Here is a 12,000-nt window from a genome sequence, read left to right on the forward strand (position 1 = left end):
TCCTAATGCCCTTCCATAATTAATATTAACGACTGATCAGAGAAACCAATTTAACAAGAGTGAAACTAACTGAACGTCATTGAGGTGTACGAAATGTAGTAATCTTGGAGATGTAGACAAGTCATGGTAACGTCAGAATACAGTGACAGAATTCTGAAGATACATCGCTTACAGTTTTAAATTTTACTGTGTATTGGCAGCGTAGCATGTTCATGAAATACATATTTGTAAGAATAATTGTTTCAGTGTGAGATAATATCGTATATTTTAACAAAAACAAATATAACCTATATTGCAACGACAAGAGTTTGTTGTAGTAATGATGATAATACACAGTCCGCTCGTCCTTATTTGTTTTCTATCTTATCTAATCTACAGGGATCGAAGGTCTGCCGATCGCTAGAACAGGAATTATTTGCACGGATTAATGAAGTAGTAGACACGACGGAAAACGTGATGGAAGCTCGAGATAAAAATGATGAGGTGAGTCGCGAGATGCAGACCTGCCGTTTCTAGGCAACGCCCTTATTGGTTGTTAGGATAACAACTCTCTTGTTCCTTATCATGGTGACATCGGGGCCTCCTTCTGTGATTTCTGTTTGTTAATTGTAAGATGGCCTAGCAAAGCAAATTACTAGGTTGTTAAACGAAAATTGTTCGTGTTGCCGTCATTCTAACTGGCCTAAAGAAATACTTTACGTTTAGCCTTTAGAAAGTTAGGTGGACATATGACGTCATCGTTCTTTTATTTTTCCAACGAATACTCGTGAATAGATACATACAATTTAAGAAGTGGAAAATATGAAATAGAAAGCACACCTTCACAATTGTTTCCTGTGAATTCACAACGCGCAATAATGCAGTCCTGTAATAATAAAAACAATTCTCTGCAGCTGTGTGGTCACAGCAAAAGTAATTGAAAATAAATATTTCAACAACGTCTCTGCTTCTAATGCTTATTAGCTGGATATATTATTAATGTCCATTATTTTTATTGGAAAAAAATAGGTATTTCGTGACAAGTTATCATTTTCTACAACAATCTCAACGTTGTTTAAATGGTTTGATAGTTCACCGAAAGCGTAAAGTATTAAGATTAGCGAACTATTTTAAATATTTTAAAGATTTTTCCTGAAATTTGTGTTGTGAAAAACTGTAATGTTTGCAAAACTCTGGCTTCAAGTGAATTTTCGGATGTGTATAACGTTGTATTGGAAGTTGATACCTTATATAATGTAACCTATATTATTCTTAAAGTCTTCTATCTGCCATGCACACCAAACATGCTCGCTCTTTCAGCCGTGAGGGAGTTGAATATGACGATCAATCCCACTATTAGTTTGTAAAGGAGTAGCCCAAGAGTTGGCAGTGAGTGGTGATGAGTAGTTGCCTTCCCTCTAGTCTTACACTACTAAATTAGGGACGTGTGGCTTTGCGCGAATTTCAAAAACAAACAAAACTAAATCTATCTGCCATGTACAAAAATAAATAAAATATTTATACTGTTTAGAGTTTTTTTTTTTTTTTTTAATTCTGGTAGGCATTATTATCTTCACGTCATCGGATTATGTGGCCTCAAACTTTGTTCTACTTACAACATTAACACATTAATACACCAGACATTCAATCTGCTTATTGAGAAAACCTTTGCTTCCTGACGTTGAACCCAACTCAAGGTACGTATCAAAGTTATATATATAATTTATTTTGAATGGACCATCTGTGCATTGCAAAGCGTTTTATTGCTTGAAAAATAACCCTTCGGCGTCCATTGTACTGAGGTAAATGTTTGTTAAATATAATATGAAGAATAACTGCAAAATGTATCTTTGAAAGTTTAATAAATATCATGAACAATACAAATAACGAGAGAGTGAAATCTTTCAGTCTGCTACGTTCAAGTATAGGACGATGTCTAGATACCCACTCACAATGATAGAATATATAACCCTTTGTCTCTATTTTAGAATGTACGGATGAAGAATGAGTTATTTAAAAAAACACGTTAATACGACAAGTTAGACTACAAAAAATCTTGATCAATATAATAATTCCTGGTCTATAGATATCGCTTGATATAACAGCATGTTTTAAGTTACAAAAAAAAATACCTACTTTGCCAAGAAACAGCACATTAAGCCACATATGACTACAGCATACCTGCAGCATTTTAACAATAAATTAGAAGAGAATATTTCTCGTCCGGTGATCTTAACAGCATAATAAAAAGATCCACCAAACTGTTTAACATGCTTCACTTGATCAGAATTGTTAAACTAATTTGATGCTGACAATTATTTTTGATCTTTGGAGAATAAAAGCTTCTGGTGATAATTAAACATAATACACCACTGATCCAATCATATATGAGAAATCAATATAAAGTGTTAATATAAGTTAACCAAAAGTCATCGTTTATGAGGATAGTTTCGTACCCATAAGTGTTACACACTCTCTTTCTTTCTTTTTTCATGAATAGGTCACTACGTATGAGGACAATCAAACATTATCAATTTATATCTGATATGATATAAACGTTTAGAACAAGGTCATTTGTAACTTGTATGGGTAAAACAGAGATTTTAGCCGCGGCATAACGGTTCTGAGATTTTTGTTATTTTTCTCAAGTATAAAATTTAGCTCATAGTTTCATCATCTCAGATTTCAGATCTAAGTACAATTGTGGACTTAGAACGACAAACTCTTTGACTGATTTATTTGACCACTCCCAAAGTCTCATACATTAATTTATTCTAATTCTGCTTAAAAGTGTTTGAAATGCAGCGGCTATTGAGGATTCCCTCTTATATCCATTGGACGCACTGCAGAACTGTAGAAATTAACCAAGTTGAGACAAGGCTAATGTATTTAACATAAAACACTAGTAAGGTAAAGCATTCAGTAAACTCTTATAGTAAACGAATTTTACTTTATATATATGGAGTAATCCATATAATTAAGAAGATAAAGGGGTGGTCTTCTTTTCGGTTTTATTTGAAAGGCATATTAATATTCAGGTTTGATTGGTAATTTTGTGAACACAGCGGGCATTTTAAAGCGACATTTAAATTTCACACAAATTAGTAACTGAACATTACTTTATCTTTAGGTACTTTTCAAAACTATGAAATCAATTTTAGTATATTACGGTAGAAGTCTGAAACGCTTCTACAAGTAAACCACTTTAAGATTCAAAGTGACGTAACGCACAACCCACTTTATCTTTTATACTAGAGACTGCGTTAGGTTTCTAATCAAAACATGAAAGAAAGTTGTTTTTTTAATATTTTTTTAGAAATAACTTTTATAAACGCCAATAAATTGTGCAATTAAATGTTACTAGCATGTTAGAAAATACGTAAAATATATCAAACATAATTAGTAGCTATAGTTACTTTTGCCTGAAAAACCGATAAGATGAGAAAACGTCATTTCTGTGTTTTAGTGCACGTATACTCCCCGTATTTCGGAATGAACTCTTCCAAATCAGTCTTTTTTTTTTTTTTTTTGTCTTTTTTTTTTTATACAAACGTGTAGGTTTGGGGTTACCGGCAACACTACGAACTCAGCACTTTGTCTGGAATACGTCGTGTGGCATGACAGAAGATCACGTTGTGTTTGATCCAAGGCTGTCAAAAAAAGAACCACAACTGAAATGTTATTTCCCCTTTCAGTATCAACTGAATGTCCCAACTGCTCATATTACCCAAAAGCTTAAGACTTGACGTTTGTTTGCAAACTTTTACCCTGTTTGATGACAGGCACACGTGGGCGGTTTCAGTGACGGATTTACCATAAAACATTAGTGTCAAAAGCAGTTCAGATTTCTGTCGGTCATAGCCTCGAACACCGGAAGAACCGTAACTTTCTGTGTTCATTAATATGCAGTCATCCCAGTACCGTGCTTCTAATTTACCATACAAAACTAAAGACAGACAGTGGTCCTTATAATTACATCAATAACGATTCTGATATACCCTGTTTTTGCGTTAGAACTTTTTTTTATTATTCTAGCTAATCCGTTTGCTTTTCTCATTGAAAAATAGTTCTAAAAAGATCCTTTAAATCCTCAATACTTTTATTTGCATTTATTACATCACACCGGGATTTAAAAGGATTTATTCAAAGAAAGAGAATGAAGTGAATGCAAGAAAGAGAAAAATCTTGGATGCTTAACAAGGTAGGATGTAAATTTAGTATTCTAGTTCTATTTGGAAAAAGTGTGGAACAGTGATATATTCTGAAATATATGAATGGCGTGAGCTTTATTTTATTACCTGTTTCTGAGTGCAATACATAACCTGCACATGTCAAGATGAAATAATTCAGGAGTACTTCATCACAGAGAACAGGTTTCTCGTAGGAGTGAAGTTAGATACGCTTAAAGATGAATGTTTTATGTAATTCAGACATTATTCAGAGCACTTGTTATTCATCGTACTTATGAACAGCCAAGGAAAACGTTTTTTTGTCACTTTGAGCGAAGTATTATTTCTCGTCTAATTATGTAACAGGCGTAGCTTAAAGAAATAGATTTTACCACCAAGGCATGTAGGAGGAGATAATTTTGGCACTAATATTTCTATTATCACAGTGATAATTTATTAAACTGGCTTTTTTCTCCTTGTTGACTTAAGGCAGGTAAACACTTTAGTTACATAAAAGTTTACATAATCACAAATAATGACTATCCACACTTCTGATGTACATAACTTAATTTTTAGTTTTGAGGTAATCCTTGAAAGCTACAACAGATGTCTGAATACTCTGATTAGTGTGGCATATGGATGTATATTATGCATTAAACTATAAAATTAATTTTTTATGCAATTAATCAGTAAATAAAGTATTGGCGACATCTACTCGGCGTTTTCTGAAACAAATTAATTATTTCGTCTGTTTGTTTTGCATTTTGCGCAAAGGTACACAAGGGCTATCTGCGCTAGCCGTCCGTAATATAGCAGTGTAAGACTAGAGGAAAGGTAGCTAGTCATCACTACCCACCACCAACTCTTGGGCTACTGTTTACTAACGAATAGAGGGATTGACTGTCACATTATAACGCTCCTCGGCTGAAATGACGAGCATGTTTGGTGCTACGGGAATTCGAACTCGCGACCTTCACATTACGAGTCGAACGCTTTAACCCACCTGGCCATGCCGGGTCTGATTATTTGGAAAAAAGAACTTTGGAATACTGTTAAAAGCATTAGAACCTAGATGACGTTTCAAGTATTATGTCAATAACTGAGAGCTATTGAAATTTCATCATGAATTTGATATAATACTTGAATAAAAATGAAGGCTGTTAGCAAATTATACCGAATCAGAGTTAAACTTGAAAATATTCGAAATTAACTGTTTCAAAATGTTTAAATGTTCTCGGATTTGTGTGGATAGTGCCAGGAACAAGATTAAAATGCACAAATGAGTGATCCAGCATTGGATTGTAATATCGTTTGTTACAGCACACACTTTGAAATCTGAATTGAACTATAGTTCGTTACAGCACATACAGTGAAAGCTAGATTGTACTACAGTTTTTATTGGTGACGATAAACCCACTTGAAATAACAATGTATCTCAGAATGGTTGATATGGGTATTAACACTTTTATTGATAAGGAGAGAATAACGTTTCGACCTTCTTAGGTCATCTTCTGGTTAAGAAAAAAGATGGAGATGATCTAGGAAAGTCGAAATGTTGTTCTCTCCTTATCAATAAAAGTGTTTTGTTTGTTTTGGAATTTCGCACAAAGCTACTCGAGGGCTATCTGTGCTAGCCGTCCCTAATTTATCAGTGTAAGATTAGACTGAAGGCAGCTAGTCATCACCACCCACCGCCAACTCTTGGGCTACTCTTTTACCAACGAAAAGTGTGATTGACCGTAACATTATAACGCCCCCACGGCTGGGAGGGCGAGCATGTTTGGCGCGACTTGGGCGATAAAAGTGTTAATACCCATATCAACCATTCTGACATACATTGTACCAGAGTTTGTTACAGGATACACAGCGAGAGATGGATTGTACTATAGTTACAGCATACACATTGAAAGCTGGATTGCACAAAAGTTTGTTACAGCATATACAGTGAAAGCTGGCTTGTACAATTGTTACGGCATACACAGTGAAAACTGGATTCTGCTATTGTTTTTTTACAGAACACACATCAAAAGCGTAAAACATGGTACGCTATTATCAGGTTTTTATGATAGTTTTTAAAGGGAAACTGCCCTTCTTTCACTCCCCAGAATTCTTGTCCTTAGATACTGATCTATTTAAACTTTTTTGTTTATAATTTAATAACTAATTAGAAAGCTTAACTCTTTTATCTTCAATTTTTATTTAGTGAGATTTGAAGGAGAGCAAGTGTTAAGTGGTGACAAAACAACATTTATGAGTGTAGTTGTAAATTATGAGCTATTTAGTCAAGGAACATTTTGTGCACGCAGCTTATTAAATGTGTTAACTCTCTTCTAATCTTAAACAATCAAAACGAAGTGTTTGTGGTGAATCTTCGAAGACTTAAGTATTTTTCGGATAAGAAAAATTATTATAACATAAAAAAATAGATTAGTAAATTCCAATTACTGAAAATATTGATTGGAGATCGTATTCTCGGAGAGTAAATAGTTATCACAAGTTACTTGTAAGTTGAAGTCAACGTGAGATGCATGTGCATGTCTATCATTTTATGAAGCTGGAAGTTACATTTCTTAATAATGATTTGATATAGTGTGATATGTAACCTCGATTTGAATTAAATCAGCAAGGTACTCGTGATAGAGGCGGAATTTATTTCATTAGTTTCATGTGGATGGCAGGACAGTGCGCGTGTATGTTGTTTTTTGACCTGCGGTAGGAAGAAATTGATATGACTGTCAAACTGGTAAAAAAAATGAGAAAATGAATGAAGTAAGATGGTTTTAGATTACTTCTATCGTATACCCAAAAGTTTCTCCTTGATATGAACTTGAATAATTGGAACATTTTCGTCATTGGCATATAAACACAAACCTGTTTCTAATATGTATTTTGTTCTGCTCTTGTTTAATCAAGACAGATATGTTTCAGGGAGGGAGATAACCAAGTTATTTCAAACGTTAAAAACACCTTACTTGTATTACATTGGGTTGAATTACACCTTACTTGCAGTACATTCGGTTAAATTACACCTTACTTGCAGTACATTGGGTTAAAGTACACCTTACTTGCAGTACATTGGGTTAAATTACTCATATATCTCTGATGGTAGGTAGTTTACTTGGCATGAGCCAGTTCTTTGAGTTAAACAAATTTTTGTTCGGCTGGAATCGAACACGGTGCTTCTCACTCGCCAGTTATCCTTTGTCTCACCTTTTCACCCGTGAGTGCATTATTTGTTACGATCAAGCCCATTATTCGTTGGCGGTGGGTGGTGCTGACTAGCTGCCTTCCCTCTAGTCTTACACTGCTAAATTAGGGACGGCTAGCGCAAATAGTCCTTGTGTAGCTTTGAGTGAAATTCAAAAACACACAAACAATTATAGTAAAATACTGTACTACTTACATACAGAGTAGTAATTAGTTTAAAAATTGTGTACAATACAGTATATTAGCTATTCCAATGATATACGTATATTTATGTACTACTGAAATAAAATGTAACATGCTCCATTCTTCTGGTGATTTTCCAGAAATAGTTTACATATAGTTTTAGTGCTGACAGCAGTGTCATAATAATTATGTATTAAAGCTATTCTTAAGTCTGTGTACACTTCAGGTAATTATTTAACCCATGGAGAGCAGACGTCGAACGTTCACATGAACATGAACTTAGTGGCAAAGAGTTTCAGTAACATAAAAATATTTTTTATATTGAAGAACGCTTATGGAGAGCAGGCGTCGAACGTTCACATGAACATGAACTTAGTGGCAAAGAGTTTCAGTAACATAAAAATATTTTTTATATTGAAGAACGCTTTTAAGCAGTCAGCCAGTATCTGAGGACTGTTCTGGAGAGATGTAGAAAGCCATTTTTTCTTGCTTCGTCAAAATAATGTAGTCTATGTGGGAAACGTTAAATATTATAAGAAGATACACTATAATTATATAAGCATGTTTTTTACATCACAAAAATAGGAGTTTTGGCTGACCCCCCTCGACTACCCCTCCTTACATGTGTCATATAATTCAGACGTTGACTGTTTCAAATCTTTACACAAAACTAGACTAGGGTTAATTTCGTATAACCTTCCTTAATTTTGTATTGACAGACCAGGGAGAAGGCATATTGCCATCAGCAACTACTACCAAATCGTGGTCTAATCATGTCTAACTAAATAGTTAGAGCTGATCGTCACTGTTATAGTTCACCCCAAACACCAAAATTCAAGCCATGTTTCTGCTGCAACTAGTCGTGAACCATAAATCTTAGGATTCAGTTAAGCGCTAGACCACTATTTTCTAGACAGTACAAACCTTGACGAAATAAACTAGTAGTACAGAGGGAGTTATCAAACGACCTTACACATGTTTGAAAGTTCTATAAAACTTACAATAAAGATTAACTGAAGGGGAAGTATCTATTTTATTATTCATAACTTAAATTAACGCATATACACATAGCGGCACATTTACTTGTACTGGAGTGTAGAGACCTGTATTGCTGTAGTTTGTAGCTGAGTCGGTAGAATACACGTTTGAAGTATGAAATGTTGGATTGAATCCCGATTTCGTGAGATCCAAAAGTAAGGCTATCACACTGAAAATTTGCTACTAACACAGCTCCGTCGTGACCCTCGGGTTAGTCCCGAGGACAGAACGTGTCTGTGTTGAGGGAGGAATGTGATAATTTTAGTTAACACCACTCACGTTATTGAGTTGGGTTACGCTACGAGTGGGTTTGACTGATATCTCCCACCAACCAGAAGATAGCGACGAGAACAGCAAACAAACTTTGTCCCAACGTTTCGATTTATTTTTTTACAGCTCATTTTTACGTATTAGATATATGTATAATTGTATATATTTACGTATATATATACATTTTGTGTCTATTATTTGCGTTATATCATTCACTTTCGTAACTCTTTTATTTCTTCACACCGGTCTTTTCAATTTTGAAATTATAGTTGTAATACGTCTGTCGGCCCCTTGCTAGTACAGCGGTATTTCTTCGGATTTACAACGCTAAAATTAGGGGTACGATTCCCCTTGGTGGGCTCAGCAGATAGCCCGCTGTGGCTTTGCTATAAGAAAACACACACAATACGTCTGTCACGAATAGTAGCTGTATTGTTATATGTCATTTTTTATGTAATATAGTTATTTTAACAGTTATTTATGCTGTCTATGTAATTTTAAATTTGCTTTATGAAGGCAAAACGCACTATTACAAAAACGTCGAACTAGTTTTTCATCTTCTTACTTTTAAAGGTATTTCGTATCAGTTATTAGTAATAATGGCTTACGCTTTTTAAAAATAATACTTACTAGAAGAAGCTGTGCAATTAACCCTGCAGTAGAGCGTGAGAAAAATATTGAATTTTATCCCACTTGAACTAGCTGAAACGTTTGATTATCACATAACCAGAGAACATTTCCTATCCCTTAATGTCCTGTTATCACGAACTGGTTGGGCGAGTGAACTATTTTAAGACGAAAACACGTAGTTTACTTAAGTCTTATGAAGTGAAAATACCTTGAACATTACACTTAACTCGTTGTACATATACTTGATTTTCACTCGACAAAAAAGGTACTTTGGGAAATGAACAAAATATTATGAAGAGATGCAGCTAGGGCATATTATAGGTTTCTTCAAATTGTGCAGTAATGAAGCATTTATGTCGTAAGGAAGCGGTAAAAGTAATTGTTAAAAAATAATGTCTTTTTTATAATCTTGTTTTATAAAAAACGACAAAAACTGAGATAGGCTTCAATCAGAGTTAGTAAACATTATGAATATCAAAGTTCTTATATGTTGGTTGAATTTCATAATTACTTGCTCTGATACCATACACCAACCAATACGTAGCATCTCCATAATACGAACAGCCGCTCTTTACTAGGTTTATACACATTATCCATATAGAGAATTTCAAATTCCAACAGGTTTCAAGAAATAAGTTTATTCTTTAAACGGATACAAAAACAATGTATCTCTTTATGCATTCAAAAGTTCTTGTATTGTCTTTGAAAATTACATTTTTATACAGTAATTCAGAAGATAATAACTACTTTATCAATAATTCTCACGAGCCCCCAATGCTAGAAAAGCCCATTAACCTTGTCTTATCTCAAAAAACAAATATTTGTAATTAATTAATTTCACACATTCAGATTGAACGGTGATAATGTTAAATCCCATAACTTTACTTCAGATGAGTAGTTTTACTGAAATAATGTTCCATTATTATAAAGAAACACAGAAACGTGGTCACAGAGTTATTACAGCTGCTCTCCAGTAGCAACACCGGCTGCAGTGTTTATGTTTCACCGTGATGTATGTGCGAACTTAGCCGTACTCTTCATGTCCAAAACACTGTCTCGTTCGACGCTCCTTTCATTTGAATAAAATTATCGTTTAGTTATTCCGCACAATCATTGTATAATCATTTACATTAAACTGTTTCTGTAACTTACAGCATAGGACTTGCGCAGACTTGCCACTTGCTATTACTAAGTTAAATGGGGAATAGTCCGATGTAATCACGTTACGTAGCTCTGAGCACACATTTTTCATAAGTCTATCAAGCTTATGATCTTGCTAAGGCCCTGATTATTTATGGGTAAAGGTCCTTACAGATAAGTATTTGCTTTATGACGTCTTATTTCATCAGGAGATCAATGACAGCACCATTATGACTGTGACAGTATAAATATAAGCCCCTCGAGAAATCTCAATGGAATATTTCTATGCGGAATAGGGAGAGGCAATCTTGATGGAGATCCACGACATCTTTCAACGAGGCACTCGCACGCGAAACCTTAGACCGGCGGTGATTGGACGTTACATCAGCATTCAAGAGTGTCCTGATAAGAGCGTTCAGCCAGGAGAAAACGTCTCAGACTGTGGAGTTTAATGAATACCTAGTTTTGAATTGGTGAAAGCATTTTATTTTATGAAAAAAAACAAACTGAATAGGAGCTTAAAGGAATAACTTGTAATAAGAGCAAACAAACAAAACTGTTGGTTTATTGGGAGAGCGGTCGTATATCCGAAAAAAATGCTTTTTATATTCACACTATTAATATTGTACGCTTTTATAATGAGATTTTCCTGTATATACAGAAAATAACTCTTTTTTTTTTAAATTTAACATTTCTGCAAGTAATACGTCTCACTTTCATAAAACTCACTTTCTTATACATATTAATGAAACCACTTCAATGAAAGTAGTTCTATTACAATTGCTCTGTAAAGAAATTAAAGAAAAAGACATGCGCAATAATATTTTGAGGTGTGTTTATTATTTAGAAATTTCGGTGGTTTTTTTTTCTTTCGAAATCAACACTTTGTCGTATTATATTTTATATGTAGCCGTTGTTAAACATATATGTATACAATAGTTATCTCTGCTTTGATCAAGGGGGGTATCGAAACACAGTTTCAAGGTTATAAATCCTCAGATTTGTGACTGAGCCAATGGTAGGCTCATATTTTAAACAACAATAAACAAAAGTTTATTAATAAAAAGATAAAACAATTCATTAATATGAATTAAAGGTGGCCCGGCATGGCCAAGCATGTTAAGGCGTTCGATTCGTAATCCGAGGATCGCGGTTTCGAATCCCGATCACACCAAACATGCTCGCCTTTTCAGCCGTGGGAGCGTTATAATGTGACGGTCAATCCCACTATTCGTTGATAAAAGAGTAGATCGAGAGTTGGCGGTAGGTGGTGATGACCAGCTGCCTTCCTTCCAGTCTTACACTGCTAAATTAGGGACGGCTAGCACAGATAGCCCTCGAGTGTGCGAAATTCAAAAACAAACAAAACAAATGAATTAAAGCA

At 34.5% G+C, this 12,000-nt stretch overlaps 1 protein-coding gene across 16 annotated transcripts in view; it reads left to right on the forward strand.

Moving 5' to 3' along the window:
- The window catches only part of LOC143245362 (uncharacterized), a 135,398-nt gene that overhangs the window by 66,634 nt on the left and 56,764 nt on the right, over positions 1-12,000 (forward strand). For 12 of the 16 annotated variants that reach the window (XM_076491677.1, XM_076491627.1, XM_076491635.1 and 9 more), the window contains one exon: positions 379-483. The exons of 3 other annotated variants lie outside the window; for them this stretch is intronic. In XM_076491677.1, the coding sequence (XP_076347792.1) occupies positions 379-483 (105 nt within the window). Of the gene's footprint in view, positions 1-378; positions 484-3,635; positions 4,181-12,000 lie in introns of those variants that run through there. One more of the 16 variants, XM_076491711.1, reaches the window with a different exon arrangement.

Source organism: Tachypleus tridentatus, chromosome 1, assembly GCF_004210375.1.
Source record: "Tachypleus tridentatus isolate NWPU-2018 chromosome 1, ASM421037v1, whole genome shotgun sequence".
Taxonomy (NCBI): domain Eukaryota; kingdom Metazoa; phylum Arthropoda; class Merostomata; order Xiphosura; family Limulidae; genus Tachypleus; species Tachypleus tridentatus.